At 44.0% G+C, this 23,349-nt stretch overlaps 1 protein-coding gene and 1 long non-coding RNA gene across 2 annotated transcripts; one reads left to right on the top strand and one right to left on the bottom strand.

The window, feature by feature from the left end:
* Positions 1-355: 355 nt before the first annotated feature.
* Positions 356-2,026, top strand: LOC121810577. The gene is made up of 4 exons (XM_042211340.1): positions 356-718; positions 959-1,093; positions 1,195-1,292; positions 1,453-2,026. Exons 1-4 carry the CDS (start codon positions 356-358, stop codon positions 2,024-2,026), a joined length of 1,170 nt encoding a protein of 389 aa, XP_042067274.1.
* A 15,106-nt stretch (positions 2,027-17,132) lies between these two features.
* LOC121810260 lies at positions 17,133-19,676 on the bottom strand. The gene is made up of 3 exons (XR_006052428.1): positions 19,541-19,676; positions 17,823-17,889; positions 17,133-17,364 (listed from the first exon to the last, which is right to left on the bottom strand). It is a non-coding gene; the product is annotated as an uncharacterized LOC121810260 (long non-coding RNA).
* Positions 19,677-23,349: the final 3,673 nt, after the last annotated feature.

Raw genomic sequence — 23,349 nt, 5'->3', positions numbered from 1 at the left:
CAGCCACTTGACCCAGGGGCAGGAAGACAGATTGTTGGAAGTATTGAGAAGAAATCAGAAGGCTATTGGCTGGAAGCTGGCATATTTGGTGGGCATCAGCCCAGACTTATGTATGCATCACATACGACTGGAGGAAGGAGCCAAGCCACACCGCGACCAACAACGTAAACTCAACCCCAACATGAGGGAAGAGGTGCTGAAAAAATCGTCAAGTTGGTTTCGATCGGGATTATCTATTCCATTCCTGACAGTAACTGGGTCAGCCCAGTACACATGGTGCCTAAGAAAGGAGGGATTCAGGTGGTAAAAACGAAAAAATGAATTAATCCCGACAAGGCCGGTCACTGGGTGGAGAATGTGCATAGATTATAGGAAGTTGAATCAAGCTACGAAGAAGGATCACTTCCCCCTGCCGTTCATTGATCAAATGTTGAAGAATTTGGTAGGGAAGCAGTACTTCAGCTTCCTGGATGGTTATAGTGGTTATTTCCAGATCGCTGTAAATCCAGATGACCAAGAGAAGACGACGTTCACCTGCCCCTTTGGAATTTACGCTTACAGGAGGATGCCCTTTGGCCTCTGTAATACCCCGGGCACCTTCCAGAGATGCATGATGAGCATTTTCGCGGACCTGTTGGAAGACTGCATTGAGATCTTCATGGACGACTTTACTGTCTATGGGGACGATTTCGATCAAGGGCTGCATAACCTAAACAAGGTATTAGAAAGATGCCGCCAGAAGGACTTAGTTCTGAATTTCGAGAAATACCATTTTATGGTTACTGAAGGAATAGTCTTGGGACATGTAGTGTCAAGCAGGGGAATCGAGGTCGACCCAGCATAAGTAGCGGTCATTGCAAAACTCCCATACCCCACCAACCAGAAGGAGATCAAAGCCTTTTTGGGGCACGCTGGTTTCTATAGAAGATTCATCAAAGATTTCGCAAAAATTACCCAGCCTTTGACGAGACTTCTCCAGAACGATGTGGAGTTTGAATTATCAGATATCTGCAAAATCGCGTTCCAATTTCTGAAGGACCGATTGATAAGCTCTCCAATAATACGTGCCCCCGACTGGAATCACCCCTTTGAGGTAATGTGCGATGCTAGTGACTATGCTGTGGGGCAGTATTAGGTCAGAAGATCGAAGGAAAGAGTTACGTCATTTTCTATGCTTCCAAAACTCTGAATCAGGCACAAAGGAACTATGACGTGACCGAGAAGGAGATGCTATCGGTGGTTTTCGCATTCGAGAAGTTCAGACCTTACCTGCTAGGGTCTAAAGTGATAGTGTATACGGACCATGCGGCCATCAAATACCTCTTGACGAAGAAGGAATCAAAGCCGCGATTGATCAGATGGGTACTCCTCTTACAAGAATTTGATTGGGAAGTAGTGGATAAAAAGGGATGCGAGAACAAAGTGGTTGATCACCTGAGCCGAATTTTGCAGGACGATAACGGTGAAGCCATTTCAGACACCTTCCCTGGTCAAGACAACCTCTGAATGTCAGTGGGTCAACCAAATGGAAGAGGTTGATCAAGCTGAGCAAGGAAGCAAGGAACAACACACACGGAAAGAGCCATGGTTTGCTGACATGGCCAACTACTTGGTGACCGGAGAGTTGCCCGGGGGTGATGAAGTTACAAGGGCACAAAAGATAAAGCTTAAGAGAGATTCCCGGTACTTCTATTGGGACCATCCTTACCTATGGAAAATGGGAGCAGATCAAGTGATCCGACGCTGTATACCCAAATGGGAGCAGGAAGATGTGATGATCCACTGCCACGCACTAGCTTGCGGTGGCCACTTTGGGGCAAAGAAGACATCAAGGAAAATACTTGATAGTGGGTTTTACTGGTCTTCCATCCATAAAGATGCTTACGAATTCTGCAAAAGGTGCCCTCGATGCCAGCTTACTGGAGGGATATCTACTAGAAATGAGATGCCTCAGATCCCCATTATTGTCTGTGAAATATTTGATGTATGGGGAATGGACTTCATGGGACCCTTTTCCCGCGTCTGAAGGCAATCTCTACATACTGGTGGTTGTGGACTATGTGTCCAAATGGATTGAGGCGAAGGCAACTAGGACGTGTGAGTCCAAAGAAGTGGCGAAGTTCTTGAAATCGAACATATTTACCCGATACGGGGTGCCACGGGCTATTATCTCTGACCAAGGAACTTATTTCGTCAACAGAATTATCGAAGCCTTGATGCGAAAGTATGGAGTCCATCACCGCCTATCCACACCTTATAACCCGCAGTCCAATGGACAAGTTGAAGTTTCTAATAGAGAAATCAAGGAAATTCTAGAAAAGACAGTTAATCCCACCAAGAAAGATTGTAGCCGCCGACTGGAGGACGCACTTTGGGAAAATGTGCCATTTACCTGTAGGGGTGGAACATCAAGCCTACTGGGCAGTGAAAGAAATGAATATGAACACCGAGGCTGGAGCTGGAGAGAAGAGAATGCAGCTACAAGAACTTGAAGAACTCCGTCTTGATGCCTATGACTCTGCCATGTGGTACAAGGAAAAGAACAAGATGTGACAGGATAAGAACCTTCGCAAGAAGGAACTCAAGGTGGGCCAGAAGGTACTGTTGTTCCAGTCCAGACTGAAATTGATGCCAGGAAAGCTCAGATCAAGGTGGATAGGTCCTTATACCATTATCGCCCTCCGAAAGAATGGAGCAATCGAACTCCAAGGAAGCAATCCAGATTCGCCTTCCTTCATGGTGAATGGTCATAGGGTAAAGCCATACAGAGAAGGAATGGAGGCATTTGTGGTGGACGACATTCCACTACTCATGCCTACCTCTCTCCAGTGATCAGGTAACAAGGATGATCGGGTACTCATGGGTAGTCTGCTTGATCAAGCGACAAAGTACTTATCTATTAAACTGATCAAGTGACATCATAGGGGAACCCGGTCAAGTCCTTAGTAGTTAGTGTAAATAGTTTTAGTATGTTAGTTTTATTTTCTTAATTAATTAAAAGTCGGAAGAAAGGAAGGAAGCTTATCAAGTGGAGCAAATTGAGTTTCATCAAAAATTAATTATCCACTTGATAAGGACAATTCGAATTTAATTGGACGTACAGTGATTGAGTTGAGCAGGGCAGGTGATGAAAGGACGTGCGCAGTCACTGAAAAGGTGTCAAGGAGCGCCAACCGTCACAGTGGAAGGACACCTTGGAGAGAGGGACGAAACGTATCAGGGAAGCTAAGCCAGCTGGCACTCTGAAAAGGCGCGTCTGTATGCAAAGGGCCGCAAGGATCTCAACAGTAAAGAATCCCAACACACGCGATATTATTATAAAGGCAGATTTCGGATCTGCAGACCACTTTTACCCGAGCCATCTACGATTCATTCCTTTTTACTCTCCCTAAGAATCCTCCCAAGTTCAAAACCCTCTTTCCAAAAACATCATCTCCTCCAACACGACCTACCCACATTATCAGTAAATATGTTGCTCGAACAGCTCCCAACTTCATCTTCATCTTCCAGTACTCATGCCGATAGTGATAACCAAATAAGAAACCCTAGCCCACCTACACCAACTAACGCTCCACTACCCGAGGTGGATGAAGAAGCTCAACGGCGCTTAACCAAAATCCTCCGGAGTCTGCCCTCCGATTTGGATCCCTCCATTGCCTATGCAACCTTGAAAGCACGACTGGGAGTTTCCTTGTCAAGGGACCAAGCCACAACCTCCAAAACACCAAACCCTCCATCTACCCAAACACAAGCCCCCCCTTCGCATCCCTGAACCTACAACCTCCATTCCCTTGGTACCATACGGTGGGGACGATTCTGAAGACGAGAAAGAGGCGCAACTCGCCACCGCCCCGGCCGAAGGAGCACCGTCTGTGCAGCCGCCACATGCAGAAGGCACGGCTATTCCTAGCACTCTGACACCACCCAGTCACGGAGGATCCACCTCCCCTACCCTCCTAGGGCTGACACAACCAATTGAGGTTGTAAGCATTGACGACGATTCTACGGAGGACCTTCTGCCCCTCCCAGAGAACTATTACAACGAAGGGGAGCGGAATGGAACTTCATTCCTCAGGCAGAGGATGAATCGGTTCTGGAGGAGGAGGAGGAGTTGCTGCACCGTCGGGCACGCAAGGGGGACGTCAATAGACTGGTGGAGGAAGTGGAGGCCAGAATGGCCAATATGCAGAGGGCGGAAGAAGGGCAAGAGGAAAGACGACGTATAGCACGACAACGGTTGAATACGCCAGATGAACCGGAGAAACTAGGAGCCCCTGGGGCGATAAACCAGGAGGCCAGAGAGGCCGAGAAAGGAAAGTGGGTTGTTGAGACCAGCCGCCGGGAAGCTGAGAAGAAAAGGAAAGGGAAGGGGACTGTTCCTGATACAAACAGGAAGTCCAAGGCCCGGGCTGACCCGACCACGACTCCCCTTAAGCTGCCCGGAAGGCCCGTCACAAGATCAATGAGACAAAAGCTTCGGGAAGGCGTTTCAAACTTCATTAGGAGGGGAATGGAGGAGGTAGATGGAATGCCCGGTCGGACGAATCCACACCTCCAAAACGCCCGACCGGGCGTTTGTGCGCTGAGCATCGTCTACAGTCCAGAAAGTTCGCCCGACCGGGCGATTTCACCATCCCAGAACGCCCGACCGGGCGTTTGAAGAATCAGCGCCGAATCCAGAAAGTTCGCCCGACCGGGCGTTTGAAGAATCAGCGCCGAATCCAGAAAGTTCGCCCGACCGGGCGATTTCACTTTCCCAAAATGCCCGGCCGGGCGATTCAACTTTTACAGCCGTTTTTTCCTTGTTTTTTTTAGCCTTTTCTTGGGTTTCCAACCCTAACTATAAATATCCTTTTTGTAAGACTTTAGAGTGGACTTTTGATGAATGTTATTATGAAGACTCCTTTGAGAGCATCTCCCATGTGAGATTTCTATCCAAATTCCTACATTGTAGGTTGCTTGTTTTATGTTCATTTGGCTAAATCAAGTATAGGTATGCATTTATGGTTGTGTAGTCATGAATGTGGAGCCAATGGAGTATTTGCTTTGGGTGAAAGTAGCCTAGGGTTGCCCACATCTTCTTATGGGAGGTCATAGATCCTCAAAGAGGATTCCTCCTTCTTTACACTTTCTTCTCACCTTCTTTTCTCTCCATCAAAATCCATTTTGAGCCTAGTTTTTGTGGCTAGCTCAACTTATCTTTGTTTATCTTAACTAAAAAGTGAGATCAAACACTACTTTGGGTATTTCTTGGGCACATGGAAGGATTCCCTCACAAGGAACCTTATCATTTGGTATCTAGAGCCTAGGTGCCTACCAAGTGTTTGATTTTAAACCTCTATGAAATTTCTTTTTCCTTGTTTTTCCTTATTTCTTTTGTTTTAGTCTTTGCTTGTTTATTGGTCAATTGTTATAGGATTGAGCTGATTTTTGGTGTGCATGAACCTTGATATATGAACTATTTTCCTGAAAAATCTCAGCCAAAAATTCCATCATTTGATAGGTCAAATTAATGTGTGAAGTTGCTGCCCTGTTTTGTGCCCTAGTTTGACAGATTTGGGGAAAACGTAAAATCGAGGGTCTCCTCGAAAACCTGCTATATTGGGGATATTTTTCCCTCTTTCTAAACCCTTTAATCTTGTTATCTACCAAGTTTCATCAATTTTGGGGTTGGGTAGCCATATAAAAAAATTTCCTAAAGATCAACCAAGAGTTACATAGATTTTCAGCTCAACTAAGTTTGTTTGCTAGCTTCCTTAGGCATTGAACCTTACTTTCACATGCTTGATTGGATTTACTTGCTTGGTTATATTGCCTATGTGTATACCTTGAATGATTTGTCTTAGCACTTGCATTTAGGAAGTTGGATATTGAGAGTGAGTGAACCTAGCCCTCACTATATTCTAAGCCTTTTTCCGAGTGACATTGGTGAGTGAATTGGGGGTTGGATTACCAATTGGGAAGTGAGTTCTTAATAAAATCTCCCATTCTTGTGTGTGTGAGTGTGGATTTTACTAACCCTTAGGACTAGATCCTAGTTTATTTTTATTTCTTATTGTAGGTACCATTGTGAATGCCACCTCGTACTAGATCCACCACGATGGGGGATCCGCAACCGGGTGCGAGCACGAGTCTTAGTGTGGCGGGGGATGAGTTGAAAATCTTGATGGAAAAAATTATGACGGATTTGAGGGATCTAAAAGAAGGCCAAACCACAATGCATGTCACTCAAGATGCTATGTTCGGGGATTTGAAGGAACTCAAGGAGAACCAAGCATCCATCCATGAAAACCAAACTTTTCTCCACGACGAGCTCAACGCTTTGAAGGCCTTGCGACTATCAAGGTCAAACACCCCTAGGAGCAATCACACACATCATGATGCCTCCGAGGGGAGTAATGGAGAGGAAGAGCCATATGGTTGGTACGATCATGGGGGGCGTGGGGGACAAGGAGGAGGACGGAATGGGAATAGGAATGGTAGGTTCGGGAACATGATGGGCGGAAGAGGGAAAAGAAAAATGGGGCACCATGGGTGGAATGGTAGGCATAGAAGATATAGAAACTATGAGGAGGAGGAGATGGAGTCGCGGTATGATGATCCCACCAAGTTTATCAAGCACACATTTCCCGAGTTCCACGGCAAGTTTGATCCCGAGGCCTACTTGGAATGGGAGTCACAAATGAGCAAAATTTTCACACTCCATAACTTTTCGGAAGGTGATAAGGTGAAGGTGGCAATAGCCGAGTTTCGTGGCAATGCGGATACATGGTGGAATGATACGATGAGGAGGAGAAGGATGGTTAGGGGAGGAGAAGTGGGTTCGTGGGCGGAGTTGTGTGAGCTCATGAGGACTACCTTTGTACCAAAGTCCTATTTCCTCCGACTTCGAGGGGAGTTTCAAGATTTGAAGCAAGGGATGAAGAGCGTAATGGAGTACTACTACGAACTCCTATCATTGATGAGCAAGGTAGGGGTGGAGGAGCGAGAAGAGGCGACTCAAGATTGATTTATCCATGGCCTTAACATCAACTTGAAGCACAAGGTGCAAGTGGAGGCATTGAGGGGAATTTCCTTGGATGAGGTGATTGGGTTTGCCGACACTTTTGAGAGGCAAAGTAAGGAGTTGGTTTCTAGCCGGGCTAAATGGGCGTCTAGCCAAACCGGAGGTACGGGGACTAGCAAGTGGAGCGCTCCCGGCAAGAAGGTGGAAAACATGGCCAATCCAAATACCCAAGGGAGATCGATCGTTAAGGCTTTACCGGGTACTCAACCTATTAAAGCTATAGCCCCTATGGAAGACAAGAAGGTTTAATGTTTCAAGTGCAAGGGGTATGGCCATTATACACGTGAGTGCCCAAACCAACGGGTAATGGTTATCGGGCAAGATGGTAGTGTGTATAGTGAGGAAGATGAAGAAGATGGGGAGGGTGTGGGCACTAAAGAAGTGAGCCCGGACACCGACATAGCTTTTTCTAGTGGCGAAGAAGAAGATAAACCCTTAAGGGCTATGGTTGTACTCCGAATGCTCAATGTACAACCCAACCTTGAGGAGCATAAGAAGCAAAGGTGCAACATCTTTCATATGAAGTGTAAGGTGAAGTCCAAGACGTGCTTGGTCATCATAGATGGAGGGAGTTGTACAAATGTGGTGTGTGACCGGTTGGTGGCCAAGTTGGCATTGAAGGTACTTAAACACCCAAACCCCTACAAATTGCAATGGTTAGGGGATTCCGGGGAGTTGAAGGTGAAGGCTCAATAAAAAGTTCCATTGAAGATTGGGGAAGTTGAGGAAGAAATCCTATGTGATATCATTCCTATGACGGCATGTCATGTTTTGCTAGGGAGGCCATGGGAGTTTGATAGAAGGGCCTACAAAAATGGCTTCACGAATGAGTATTTCTACATGCTCAACGGGTTGAAGGTTCGTTTGAAGCCATTGCTACCTAGTGCCGTGTTTGAGGCTAGCCAACATCTACAAAAGGAAAGAGAGAGAGATAGGGAAAAAAGGCTAGTAGAAGAATGTGAGCTAAAAAAGCCAAGTGAGAGTGGGGGTGGTGAGAGAAAAATAAAAGCGCCCAAAGGACAGCACCCACAAACAAGAGAAGGAAAGGAATGTTTGATAGCTAGTAAAACCGACCTTGGGTGGGCACTAAACAATCACCTCTCCGTTCTCCTCATGGTCCGTAAGGATTTGTGCTTAGCTACTAACCTTGACCCGTATCCTTTGATTGTCCAAAGTGTGTTGCAGGAATTTGAAGATGTATTCCCGGAGGAACTCCCAAGTGAACTCCCTCCCATGAGGGGGATCGAGCATCAAATTGACTTTTTGCCGGGATCATCACTCCCAAACTGGGCCGCATACAAGGCGAACCCCAAGGAGACACAAGAGCTACAAAGGCAAGTCGAGGAACTTCTTGCCAAAGGTCTAATTCGTGAATCTCTATCTCCTTGTGCCGTACCCGTCATTCTTGTACCTAAGAAGGACGGAAGTTGGAGGATGTGTGTAGATTGTAGGGCAATTAACAAAATCACCATCAAATATAGACACCCTATACCTAGGTTAGACGACATGTTAGAGGATCTTTGTGGCTCTATATGTTTCTCTAAAATTGATTTGGCTAGTGGATATCACCAAATTCGCATGAAAGAGGGAGATGAATGGAAAACCGCTTTCAAAACCAAATTTGGCCTATATGAATGGCTTGTGATGCCTTTTGGTTTAACTAATGCCCCTTCTACATTCATGCGTTTGATGAATCATGTGCTTCATCCTTTTATTGGGAAATTTGTGGTGGTATATTTTGACGATATCTTGATTTATAGTCGTAGTGTTGAAGAGCATGCTAGTCATCTTAGGAATGTGCTTGAAGTGTTGAGAATGCATGCTTTATATGCCAAGTTGCCTAAATGCACCTTTTGTGTTGAGGAAGTTGTGTTTCTTGGTTTTGTTGTGGGAAAGGAAGGAGTGCGGGTAGATGAGGAAAAGGTGAAAGCCATTAGGGAATGGCCAACACCTAGGAATGTGAGTGAGGTTAGGTCTTTTCATGGCCTTGCTAGCTTCTATAGGAGGTTTGTTAGGGATTTTTCCACAAAAGCTTCACCCTTGAACTACCTTGTCAAAAAAAATGTTGAGTTTAAGTGGGGGGAGGAGCAAGAGAGAGTGTTTAGTACTTTGAAAAATGACCTCACGCATGCTCCCTTACTAGCACTCCCTAATTTTGATAAAACTTTTGAACTTGAGTGTGATGCAAGTGGTGTGGGGATCGGGGGAGTTCTCATGCAAGAGGGTAAGCCCATAGCTTACTTCTCGGAAAAACTAAATCAAGCCCAATTGAACTACCCCACATACGACAAGGAGTTGTATGCTATAGTCCGTTGCCTTGAGAATTGGCAACACTACTTGATGCACAAGGAGTTTGTGATACACACGGATCATGAGTCTATTAAGTTCTTAGGAGGGCAACATAAACTTGATAAAAGACATGCTAAATGGAGTGTTTTCCTAGAGACATTTCCCTATGTCATTAGGTACAAGAAGGGAAAGGACAATGTGGTTGCCGATGTTCTTTCTAGGAAACCTTTTGAGACCTTGCATGATGGCACTTTACTTGTGAGTGATACCGTGTGTTTGAGAAAGCGTGTGTTTACTATGTGTGCCTCCAATTATGTTGGATGTGAGTTTATTAAAGACCTTTATGAGCATGATCATGACTTTTCTTCTATTTACGGAGCTTGTGAAAAAGGTGCTTCTGATAAATACTATAAGTTGGATGGCTATTTTTTTAGAGAGAATAGGTTGTGCAAACCTTCATGCTCTTTGAGAAATTTGTTGATTAAGGAGGCTCACCTAGGGGGCCTAATGGGTCATTTTGGGTTGCTTAAAACTTTTGACATACTAAGTGAGCATTTCTTTTGGCCTTGCATGAAGAAGCATGTTGAAAAGTTTTGTAGTAGTTGCTTAGAGTGTAGGCAAGCCAAGTCTAAATCTAACAATTATGGTCTTTACACCCCTTTGCCTACTCCTACACATCCTTGGGTAGACTTGTCCATGGACTTTGTTCTAGGCCTCCCAATGTCTCATCGGAAAAATGATAGCATCTTTGTGGTGGTGGATAGGTTTTCCAAAATGGCTCACTTCATTCCATGTCGGAAGACAAGTGATGCCAAATTCGTTGCTAGTTTATTTTTCAAGAAGGTTATAAGAATCCATGGGGTCCCGAGAACTATTGTAAGTGATAGAGACGTCAAATTTTTGAGTTTCTTTTGGAAAACACTTTGGGGTAGGATGGGCACCAAACTCCTTTTCTCTACCACCGCACATCCCCAAACGGATGGTCAAACGGAAGTTGTAAACCGCTCATTGGGAACTCTTCTCCGTGCCTTAGTTTTTGAAAGTAAAACTTCTTGGGAAGAATGTTTGCCTATAGCCGAATTTGCTTATAATAGGACCATACATTCCACCACCCAACAATCCCCTTTTGAGGTTGTCTATGGTTTCAATCCACTCACCCCGTTGGACTTGTCCAAGGCCGATTTGCCTTTGTCTTATATGGTTGATGTAGGTGGGATGGAGAAGGCCAAGTTTGTACAAGACGTGCACACTCGAGTGCAAGAACGAATCCGCAAGATGGGGGAACAAGTAGCTCAAAGGGTGAACAAAGGGCGAAAGAAAATGTTGTTCAACCCCGGAGATTGGGTGTGGGTACACTTTCGGAAAATACGTTTTCCCGACAAAGCAAGATCCAAGCTTGCCCCGCGAGGGGATGGCCCATTTATGGTCCTAGAGCGTGTGAACGACAATGCCTACATCATTGATCTTCCCGGTGAGTATAACGTGAGTTGTACTTTTAATGTGGCTGACTTGAGCCCGTTTGATTTTGTAGGGGACGACCCAGATTTGAGGACAAATCCTTCTCAAGAGGGAGAGGATGATACAAACGGGAAGTCCAAGGCCCGGGCTGACCCGACCACGACTCCCCTTAAGCTGCCCGGAAGGCCCGTCACAAGATCAATGAGACAAAAGCTTCGGGAAGGCGTTTCAAACTTCATTAGGAGGGGAATGGAGGAGGCAGATGGAATGCCCGGTCGGGCGAATCCACACCTCCAAAATGCCCGACCAGCGTTTGTGCGCTGAGCATCGTCTACAGTCCAGAAAGTTCACCTGACCGGGCGATTTCACCATCCCAGAACACCTGACCGAGCGTTTGAAGAAGCAGCGCCGAATCCAGAAAGTTCGCCCGACCGGGCGATTTCACTTTCCCAAAACGCCCGGCCGGGCGATTCAACTTTTACAGCCGTTTTTTCCTTGTTTTTTGTAGCCTTTTCTTGGGTTTCCAACCCTAACTATAAATATCCTTTTTGTAAGACTTTAGAGTGGACTTTTGATGAATGTTATTATGAAGACTCCTTTGAGAGCATCTCCCATGTGAGATTTCTATCCAAATTCCTACATTGTAGGTTGCTTGTTTTATGTTCATTTGGCTAAATCAAGTATATGTATGCATTTATGGTTGTGTAGTCATGAATGTGGAGCCAATGGAGTATTTGCTTTGGGTGAAAGTAGCCTAGGGTTGCCCACATCATCTTGTGGGAGGTCATAGGTCCTCAAAGAGGATTCCTCCTTCTTTACACTTTCTTCTCACCTTCTTTTCTCTCCATCAAAATCCATTTTGAGCCTAGTTTTTGTGGCTAGCTCAGCTTATCTTTGTTTATCTTAACTAAAAAGTGAGATCAAACACTACTTTGGGTATTTCTTGGGCACATGGAAGGATTCCCTCACAAGGAACCTTATCAGTTCCTCCTCCTTCGAAGAAGATGCGTCCCGTCACTCGGGACATTGCTATTGCTGATCAAACTGCCCCTTCAAGAGAAGGAGATTGGGAGCAGTGACACTGAGGATAGGGAACTCCGGTGGGCCCGAACATCCCGCAGGTAACAGGGAAGGCCGACATCACCCTCCGCTGCCGAATATACCAAACAAACTGTGGTGTTGACCACGGACCTCCTCCGGCAGATGCTGGAATTTGAAAACCCCAAGTGGAATTAGGAGGTCCAACAGAGGGTGACGGACACGAAGAAGCTGAAGGCAGGTAGGAGACTTCACCAGCCATCCCTGGAGACGATCCGGGTTGAGGAAAAATTTACCCAGGTCGAAAGAAAGGAATAAAAAATAGTTTCTCTATAGCCTCCTCGTTTTGAGACATTATGGCTTTTGGGTCGACCCCGGTAACAATAACAAAGAAGGAATCCATAAAAACTTAGGATCCGACACCATGATAAAATACTACCCTCATGATTAGACCATGCCCCTGAGATTTGATAAAAGAAAGGTGCATTAGCGGTTAATACGTTGTAATTGGATAAGTTATTAGGAATATGACGGAACGAAAGACCAAGGAAAGAAAGAAGAATACACCAAAATGCAGGTGCTGCACCAAGCACTGGTGGTTCTTTTACTGGGATTGGTTTCGAATGGCTGCTGGAGATCGAGGATACCTTCGTGCCCGCAGATCTGGCCAAAGAGTTCTTCACATCCTTCCGGTTTACCGGAAGTACGAACTTGGAGGCCAAGAGTATTTCTTTCTGGGTGTTCGGGAGCAAACAGAAGATGACCCTGAACGAGTTGTCTGTGCGAATGGAGCTGCATAAAGAAGCCCAGGTCGCTAGTGGAGAATGGTTCGGGTGCGACATTGGCCTTCCCAGAGGAGGTCGAACTTTGATCAGCAGGCAGTCTGGAAGGCCTTGTACAACGGACGTGCCCCCGAGTTTAAAGCGTCTGAGTCTAGAGGAGACCATATTGTCGATCCGACCCTCCGTCTTGCTCAAGCCTACCTAGCATGTAATCTCCTCGGCCACCACAACACACTGTCATCATCACTCTGGCCGAGCTCTAATTTATGTGGTGCATGAAGGAGCAAAGGAGGGTGCATCTGGGCTACTGGATTGCTTACTCGTTAAGTCAGATTGCCAATCGCTCTGCCCACCACCTCAACGTTTGCCACCTTCTCGGAGCCTACCTACGGCGGAATTGGGTCCTAGAATTCCAGGCGGGTGTAGAGCTCCCCAGTCGCTGCCCAAAACCAGAACTGTTTAACACTGATTTCTTTGTAAGAATTCAGGTACTTGAAAGGCTGCGCGACGGGAGACTCCGTTTTATCTCGAAGGTTCGGATAGAGAAGCAGGCAGACCAACAGGGGGCAAGGCAGGCAGAGCTAGAGGAGGCCAGACGCGAAAAAATGAGGATGACGACAGATCGGCCGACGAGTCCCGACAGGCAGCCAAAGCAGAGGTTGGAGCTAAAAACTATACCAGAACTAGAAGAGGCTGCACGCGCTAACAATGAATGGAGGCTCCGCATAGAGCAAATGCTGACGCAACTAGTGGCAAATTCAGACGCACAACTGGTCGCTCAATCCAGGATTCTGCAGCCTATTCGCCAACAGACCCTAGCTATGCAACCACCACCTCAGCGTCCTACATCCTCCAGGCCACCTTCAGCTTCCCCAAGTCAACCTCACAGGAAACCCTAAGTACAAACCCCCCCCTCCCCAAATCTCAATTCATTTTGTTTCAAACAATTTAATTTTCTTGTTGGTTTGTAAAATACTGTTTTTTTCACACTTAAACCTGTTTTGGGTCTAAGTGTGAGAAGTTTACATGCTCGTTTTTGCTCTTCATGTTGTTTGCCTACTTATTTATCTTTTGTTGTTATTTTTCTATATTTGTTAGAATGTGTTGATTGCTGGCACTGTCTCACACTTAGCCCAGTGTCTGGTCTAAGTATGAGAAGTTTTCCCTGTTGGTTGGTGTGCTGTTGCCTGTACCTAACCCTTTTTTCCACTGCATCCAGTCCTTCGAGGACGAGTTAATATGCAGTGGGGAGGGGGGACGGGTTAGTTACAGTAGAATCATACATCCTAAAATTTCTCAAAAATAACAAATTCCAGTTAGTAATAAAATAGGCAATATGCATGAAATTGAATAAATGGAAGACTTGATTACTTTTGGGAGAGTTAAAAAAATGATTCAGTATGCTCACATGTAAAACTTGATTGCAAAAACTTGATCAATTTGAACGACGCAAGTATGATGGAAACACTCAATTTCTAAACCAACTGCGAAGCCTCTCTATGTGTGAGTTATAAGCCACAAGTAGAACACTTTCTACTATTTTAACAAAAGAAAATTTTACGAGAGGCTGACTTTTAATATTGAGATGAAAATTGCACGAGTAGTAAGGACTAAAGGCATTAGGACTTAACCACTTGAGTCGTTTCTTTTCCTTCGTTCCACGAACCCGCCTCACTAATCAAGGCACCCCTTAGTAAACCACGTTGAGCCAATACACTCTTACCCATTCCTTGAAGCCTTAAAACCAAATTCAAAGTTTCATATCACATGAGGAAAGAGGGTCAAAGAGATGAATTTTGTCAAGGGAAACAAAAAGGGATAGTGATAGAATGGTCGGAATAAAGGGTAGCCGGGTTGATCAAGTTAGACAATCGGGTTGATCATATAAAAAAGAAATGAAGAAAAGGTTTGAAAAAAAACCTGACCCAGAAAATCAAAAGTCAGGAAATAAGCCGAAAGTTATAAGGCTAAAGGTCGAAATTGGACCGAGAAGGAGCATCAAGAAGAGGAAGAAATAAATATCCCAAATCTGATCCAGCGAGTTTAGTCATATCTTTGGCTTTTGACTCATGTGATTTTTCTTTTATTTTAAACTTAGAACCCCTGGGACCCTACCCTAATACGTTACTACCCTTGAGCCCCGTTACAACCCAAAAGAAAGACCTTAAGGAACTATCTTGTGCAGTCCGATTCAAAGTATTAAATTTATGGCAATACCGAGTGAACAGTCCTAACATCTCTGGTGAGAAATGAGTGACTGAGTGAATCCAACAGTGGTTTTTAAATTGAGCAATCATGACAAGCTGACACCTTGATCAAGCAAAAGCAAAAGAGAAGGAACACAAGCTACTAGCAAATGGATTGACCTCGACCTGGGGTATGATTGTCGGAAAATTATTCGGTCCAATGCATACATGTGAATACGTGTTTTTATCTTAAGGTCTTGTTTCTCTTTTCGTTTTTCCTTTTACTTGTGAAATAAGTAAACCATACTTTCGTTTTTCTCTTTTCGTTTTTCTTTTCTTTTTCTTTATACTTGAGGACAAGTATGTTTTAAGTGTGAGCAGTTTGATAAGGCTCATTTCATGCATCGGTTTAAGGGTAAAATGTATGCTACTTGATCGGTTTATCGCGCAAAACAAGTGTTAAATGTGCAGAAATGCCACTTGACCAAGGCAGCAAGGCCGAACTGATCAAGCAAGTACAAAAGGCGATAAAAGGCCAAGAATCGAGGGAGTTGATCAAGGGGGAGTGGTCAAGCAGTTTGGCGGGGGCCGCTGGCTTCTAGAAGAAGAACACGTGAGGAAATGAGCTGGATATGGCGCACCAATCTGTTATCAAGGACGACGTTCTAGAAGGGGACACGTGCTAGCTTATAAGACGCAAGGACGGAGCTGAGTCATGAATCTGTTACTCAAAAGCGTCGTCATTCTAGAAGAAAGGCACGTAGCAATCAGTGAGTCACTCATTCTCAGCATGAGTGAATATTCCCTGTCAAGATCGTTATCCAGCTGGAGGCCGAATCGAGCATATAAATAGAGGGTGTGCCATCACAAGAGAAGGGGATCTTTTACTTTCTGTCTAGTTTAGCTTAGTTTAATTCTCTAGCTTAGTCCAGTTCTCTAGAATAGCTTAGCTTAGATAAAGTAGTGCGTAGTTAAAAAGGGCAATCAAAGAAGCGCTGCAAAATACTTGTTTTCTGTTAGTGTTATCTTAAGTTTCCCGCTGAGATTCTTCTCAGTTTTTACCACTTTCTTAGTTTCCAAAGTGTTAGCTTAGTTTAAATTTCACGTTGTACTCAGTTTAGTTTAATCAAAGTTATTTTCGTTTTCATCCTCGCATTTACTTTTCCGCTGTTACCTGCAATTCACTTGACCCAGTAGTTAAAGTTTCGTTGATCAAGCTAGCTAGTTTAATTCCGCCCAGAGTAAAAACTGTAGTTAAAAACTCCCAAGTTAGAGCGTGGGAGCAGCCAACCCCCTGTTCACTACTCACACACTCGACACACCAACTTCTCTGTGGGATCGACCCCGAACTTACCGCTTTACTGTTAAAGTAGTGCAAAATTGGGAGTTTATAAATTACTTTGGTAAGGAAGAAAGAGCGAGAGCAAGACTGTAGTGATTAAGTGGCAACGACATTTGCTAACTGATCCGACCGGTTCGGTTATCATTCCATATAACTTGATCCGCATTCTAATCGCGTTTTCGTCTCTTTCCAAGCCCCTTCCAATGACAATTCGTCACGTCAAAGAATCGTAAGGATGTTTTCATGTGGAAGCTATAACATATAAATATTTGGTTCGAGTAACATATGTGTCCTAAAAAAAATAGAATGGACATGATCTCGTTGAAATCATAAGGGTTGTATAGTGCGTCGTAGTTTGCATTTATCATTCCATATCTTGTTAAAAATTAGGGGTTCGCCCTAACTTACATGTTGTCATTTGTCTCATCATTTTAGAAGACAGTAAAGGAATTGTCATTCTACAACTACTTGTTCAAAGCATAACAGCCTAATATACTCTCTTAGGCTCTCTAGGTTTACATACATAGTCTCGGATGCTAGTCATTAATATTTCCACGAACACCTTCCAAGATCGCATATTTGATCATATTCAACATATAACACGTAGTATCACATTTCAACTCATAAAGATTCATAACATACATTTTCTTTCTCATATAGGTCAATAAAACACTTTTTTTAAAGAAACCTGCATGGAAAAAATTTTCTTCAAATTTCCAGAATCATAGGTATTTTACCTCCTTTGTTGCAGTTGAATGTGACGAGTCGAGGTATTGAGCTCCTTTAAGTTTAACTTTTTAGTCATATTCTAGTCTAGTTCTATTATCCTAGACTAAGGCTTGAAAGAAAGTTCTTGGATCCAGAGCGAAAGAACGGTGCTCTGATACCACTCTATCACGACCACATCTCCCTAGTACTAGTGATCATAGCTATTTCGCGACTAAAAAAATATACTCTCATCAAACATGAAGTAAACATAAGAGCAATAAATCAACTCGAGGTAATAGTTTCGACGGTGAATGGGTACATAGTCAAAAGAAAATAAGAGTATCAAGACTAAATTCATAATTCCTAGAACATAGTTCTATTACAGCGGAAGAGTCCAAGACAAAATAGTAGGTATGAAGACATACTAATCTGGGCTACCTAACTACTTATTAATAGTCATTTCTCAACACATTCGCCTCCTCGTTCACGTTCAACCTGCACGTTAGAAAAGAACATGCAGGGCTGAGTACTTGATATACTCAGTGGACATAGTGCCAAAATATAAGTTCCATTTAAATTTGTCAGCCACAGTTGAGTGAACACAGAGTTTTATTTAAAAGGCCCGAGTCACTAAATTTCATTTGATTTCATAAAATTTGATTGCGCAATCACATGAACATAGATACCATATCTGAACGTATGTGAACCGGGAATGTGGCCACATTCCACGACGGTCACTGGACCGGCCAACTCGAAAGCTAGATCACGATCCCCATATGTGTACACTAGTCCAAGTAGGGTTTGCGGCCCTACTGGGACCCGAATTCTATTTAACATAATTTACATAGCTAAGCAGATAGGTATTCATAAAAGATCAAAACATGGCATGACGAACGTGTATAAAAAATTTCACATATTCATGCTAAAAGTCACATTTTGAGAAGAATGTCCACCTCAAAAGCCATTTCTCTAGCCGAGCAGACTCCTTGATTTGATTTTAAACGATGCGCGAAGACGTCCCTTTAATAACATGAAAATAATACTTGATTAGGCTTAAGAAGACAAATACTTGACGTGAATGCATCCTATATGCATGATCATTTTATTCCCTTTTTTCTTTTAATTCATAAGAAGTCCTTGAGCATTAATTAAATCGAGAGATTTAATTTATGTGGAGGCTTACAAAACTATTCGTTTAACAAGGAGAGCATTACCTCCTATGCAAATTATTCAAGCATTAAAGTAAATCCGGGGTCTATTCATCGTCGCGGAAATTAATTAGTGAATTGTTACTTGACATCAATTATTCGATAGAGCAACTAAAGAGAGCCCAATATTTACATTAGTAACTTGTTCATTTAACTTATTCATTTAGACAAAATTAAAAGAATAAATTAGCCCAACATCAAAACTTAAACTTGGTCCACTCCTTCAAATTTTAAGAGGCCTAAGAGCATCTCTAATGGCGGAGCGCGACGGGCGACCCGGACGTCCGCCATTATGGCAGGGGAGGTCGGATACGGACGTCCCGTGAGGACGTCGGGTGTCCTCGGACGTCGGCGCGACGGGCGGGCGGACGTCCGCCATTGTGGCGTGGGTCGGACGTCGGATTTTTAAATTTTTTAAATTTTTTTTAAACTCTATATATACGGAAGGGTTGACGTTGATGTTAGTACTTTTTTTTTGTTTTATTACTATGTAATTTTTTTTCAAATCATGTATGTTTTTTTTTAAATGAAGTTGTTAATTTTTCCCGTTCGTATTCGTGTTGAAATTTTATTTCCGTAAACGTAAATTGTTTTATTTGTGAATTTGTGATTTTTTTTATTGCGGGAAGTCCTAGTGGGAAGGGCGATGGGAAGGGCGGATTGTGAAGGGGATGTCCTAGTGACGTGGCAGTGGGATGGGAAGTTCTAGTGACGTGGCGGGAGATGTTTTCGTGATGTCCTAATGGATGTCCGAGTGAGACATCCGCCCACTAGAGATGCTCTAACAACAAGAAAATTTAAAAGGAAAAGCCGACTCTGAGTCTCTTCCTCCCCCATCAGTCTCTTTCTCTCTCACTTCTAACTTTCCCAAATTGAACATAGAAATCCCTAGATCCCCCTTTCTCTCATTCCTCTCGGCGATTGTTCACACCGCTGCCTTCGGCGCTCCCCGCCGGCGTGTGAGCTCGACGGAGTCACCCCATTTCCCTCCGTCTATCCCTTTCACCTTCGCATCGCACAACCACCACCGCCCTCTGCCTCCTTTCTTTTCTCATTCACGGTGTCGTCGACACGCAGCGTCGCCGCCGACAGCTCCTCCGGGTCTCAGCTGCACGTGGCAAGTAACGACCGTTGCTATCACGGAGACCCTGTTGTCTTCGCCACTGGAGTCCAGCCGCCGTCGCCGTTGTGAGCCCTTCCGGCCTTAGCTAAGTTCTTAAATTTTCTACCACTTAGTGTATTATTGTTACTTGGTGATCTAAGTTTGATTGGAGGGATCTGTTCTTGGTCCTAAATCCTTTTATCAAGTGTATCGGAGAAGTATTGCTGTTATGTGATCTAAAATTTAAGAGGAATAAATGTTTTCTTCTGTTCCATTTCATAAACGAGCATGCCCAAGGTTTTAGTTGCTACATGATGGCATGACACTAAATTTGAGTTTGAAAGGAAGAAAAAGAGGTTACCTCCTTTAAAGTAGTTGTTTCTTTGAGTATTTTTCTGGTTCTAGACTCAACGTTTGCCCACCACTCCGAAGCTCCTAATTGCAAGGAAAGGGGCAAGGGTGGCTTGAGTTCTTAGCATGAAAAGAGCAGTAGGGAGGGAGAGGAAACAAGGCTTACTTACGGAAGGTTGGGGCTGCTGTAAGTTGTGACTGATGTTTCGAAAATGTGGAAGGGGTTTCATAGTGGTGTGGAGGGGGCTTTTATAGGCAGCAAGTAGTGTACTTGGCTGAAAAAAAATGGGGCTGACTTCTCCTTTGTTTTTATGCTAGAGCATATCTCTCTTTTGGTAATTTTGTTGCACTTCAAACTTAATGTAACTTGGTGTTTAGCTTCGGACAAAAGGACTCCTCATTTACTCATTTTTGGTTGATTGTGTAGATTGTAGAGGAGTGTGCAGCGGCTGTTATGTGAGGGTGGAGATGGCAGGTTTGACTTGCCCATTTTGGCAAGTCCTTAGTCCCCCATCCTTAAAGAGCTCCATTAAATCCTCTTGTTCCTTGGCAATTTAAAAGTTTGTCTTATTTTGCAGGTGGGGAGAGGCTCGGTTCCAAGCTGCTGTCCTGCTGCTGTTCAAGGGGCCTGGCCGGGCAGATGGGCTGCGTAGATGGGCCGTGACTTGGGGCCTAACGCACGTTTTTTTGTATTCTTAACATTCATCTCGGTGATTCGTGTATAAGAGCATCCGCAATGGGCGGACGATGGCACGCCCGATGGCGCGCATCGTTCGCGCCATCCATCGTCCGCACCCATTGCGGGTGCGTGCCATAGGGCGCGGACGATAGTCGCGCCCTATACTTCGGTCGCGGAGGATAGCGCGGACGATGGCCATCGTCCGCACCATTGCGGCTGTCGCGGACGATGGCCGCGAACGATGGTCATCGTCCGCCCCATTGTGGAGGTCGCGGACGATCGACACGGACGATGGCACGCGGTTTTAATTTTCTATTTAAATCTCGTTTCTCATTCAGTTGTGCATACGAACATATCGACTATCTCTTTACATATTCTCTCTCTACATCCAACCAAAATAAATCTCGGCGACGACACCAATAGTTCTAGTTCGTTTGAATCCGGTGGTTCGCATGACGAAGCATTAGATGCAGCCGTTGAAGAGGCCATGGCGGCATGATATGCGCAAATGCAGCGCGAGAAAGAGGCGGCGGCCGCGGCGGCGACAGCGGCGCCTAAGCAAGTCCATTGGCCTATTCGACATAGGTCGTATGTCTGACGCGACCATCAGGAAGCTCACAGACGTCTGGTTGAAGGCTATTTTGCCGATCAACCGTGATGGGGCCCGACTGTTTTCCACCGCCGGTTTAGAATGTCGAGGTACCTCGAAGATGATCGGGAGCATCGATTGTATGCACTGAGAGTGGAAGAATTGTCCGACGGCGTGAGATGCCAATTCACAAGTGGATATAAGGGCAGCCACCCGACGATGATCCTCGAAGCCGTCGCTGACCATTGGCTCTGGATCTGCCATGCTTACTTCGGCGTAGCCGGGTCGAACAACGACATCAACGTCCTCAACTCGTCCACCCTCTTCACCGACCAATGTAACGGCAACGGCCCGGCCATCGAGTTCACTGCCAACAGACGCCAATACCATATGGGTTACTACTTGGCCGATGGCATCTACCCACGGTGGCCAGTTTTCCTAAAGACGGTCAGCTGCCCAATTGGTGAGAAGAGGGTTTTATTTGCGCAATAGTAGGAGGCGGCGCGGAAGGATGTCGAGCTGGCATTTGGGGTGCTCCAATCACGGTGGGCAATTGTGAAAGGGCCGGCTCGTTTCTGGTACAAGGAAGTCATCGCCGATGTCATATATGCGTGCATAATCATGCACAACATGATAGTCGAGAGTGAAGGCGGAAGCATCACCGACTGGAATGAAGACGACCGTGCATCTAGCTCTTCCGGCACATCGACCGACACACCCGATAGAGGATTACCGTTAGGCTTCGAAGAGGTTCTATCTAGGCAGGCCTCAATGCGCAACCAACAGGAGCATGCGCAGCTCATGAGCGACATGATTGAAGAAGTGTGGGCTCGTAACCGCCGTCGTTGAGTTTGCGTTTTTTTTAATTCGCATTGTAATGTATTAATTTTTATTAAATAAAATGAAGTTTTTGAAATTCGTGTTTTAATGTATTTTTTTTTAAAATTCGTATGGATTTTGTAAGTATTAAAAAAATGATGACGTGGCGCGCCTTAGGGCGCCCCACTGCAGGTGGGGAGGTAGGAGAATAAAACTGCTGACGTGGCGCGCCCATGCTCTAAGAAATTTTGTAATTAGATGGTAGCTTATTATGTATGAAAAAGTTATTCGAACATTTTTAATACATACGAACCTTTTGTTCCTTGTCGATGTTTGTACTCTTTTTCCTAATTATATCAAAGTCGTCTTGCTTGTTCGATTCTTACTTACGTCTTCGGTTTTGCGAACTAACAACATTAAGTATTTATGAACGGTAATGAATTCCATTCCAAAACACGAGTCGAGTGAGCTAGGATTCACTAGTTTGACATTAAACATTGACGGAAAAGAATAATGAAGGGGCGGGTATTACACTAATGAGGTGAAACCTATTTTTCGCTAACACACTTTTTCTTTCATCTCTTTTTCAATTTACCAATTTTGCATTAAAAGACATGTCATTTCAAAAGTTTTTATTTTTAAGAAACAAAGGGAGTATAAAAACATATAATAATATGATTGGGTAGATATTGATAAACTATTAAAAATTGATACTCCCTCTGTTCCCTCTAGCTGAGTCGCTTCTTTTTTTGCACTCATTTTAGGAAAATCATAATAAATAGTAAAAGTGGAGAAAAAGTAAAGTAAGAGAGAGAATAATGTAAAAAGTCTCTAAAGTTTAGGGTTATCAATATGATTCTCCAAAGAATCATCGATATCTCGCACCTTCTCCACGTGATGATCTTTAATACTAGACCACAAATCTTATGACTAGTTCCCGAACTATATTTCGATATCAGGGTGGACTGATCTTATCAAAATACAAAAGACTTGAATGAAGAAGAGACAGAAATCCCACAGATTGTGGGAAAAGCAAATTTGCGTCACTCAGGAGAGAGATGCGACATTTGCAAGTCTGTCCCCACTGTTTCTCATTTATTCTCCTATTTATTAAGTTACATATTGGGTCTAGTCAGGGATCTATGGAGGTTTGGATGCAGGCCATACCGAATTGGCTTTCACGATAGATGGCCAATGCCTATTTAAGTTGTAAAATTCTTATTTCTTTTTTACAAAGCATTGCATAAAACCAACTATAGTTACCTTAAAGTGGACGACGCCCACAACCAGTCAACTAAACAAAACACTTAGACTTTGTTTGCTTCTTATACAGTTAAATATTGAAAAAACGTCTTATAAATGCAGAAGAAAACACAATGTAATAATACTGATTCGAAACTTCTTCAAATCTTCTGTAATTGGGTTAAAGGTGGATTGTAGAGTTTTTGTACAAGGAAGATTCTATTCGTGCTTGAAACATGCTTTTTAGTATACCAAACCTAACAAATAGTCATTGTATTCTAAAAATATACTCATAGATCCCTGGATTTTGCCTTAATCACGTTGGTGGTCCTTTTTCACTGTTCATCACGATTTTCAGGCGCAAATACCCTCAAAGTAATTTTGTAGATGGATGGTAGTTTTATCCATTCATAAAAAAGATATATCTCAGCATTGGGTATGATATATTCTCTACCTCTCTCTAGTAATGGGTTTGATATTTTCTTATAAT

The sequence above is a fragment of the Salvia splendens genome, chromosome 7 (assembly GCF_004379255.2).
Source record: "Salvia splendens isolate huo1 chromosome 7, SspV2, whole genome shotgun sequence".
Taxonomy (NCBI): Eukaryota; Viridiplantae; Streptophyta; class Magnoliopsida; order Lamiales; family Lamiaceae; genus Salvia; species Salvia splendens.
This window is presented reverse-complemented; position numbering and strand designations above follow the sequence as displayed.

What these genes read in the sequence shown, in the direction of transcription:
- LOC121810577 (XM_042211340.1), top strand. Translation starts at nt 356, where the DNA reads ATGTGCATAGATTATAGGAAGTTGAATCAAGCTACGAAGAAGGATCAC. An exon ending in GGCTGCATAACCTAAACAAG is followed by an intron (nt 719 to 958) that starts GTATTAGAAAGA and finishes AAAATTACCCAG; the next exon opens with CCTTTGACGAGACTTCTCCA. An exon ending in CTAGGGTCTAAAGTGATAGT is followed by an intron (nt 1,293 to 1,452) that starts GTATACGGACCA and finishes CGAATTTTGCAG; the next exon opens with GACGATAACGGTGAAGCCAT.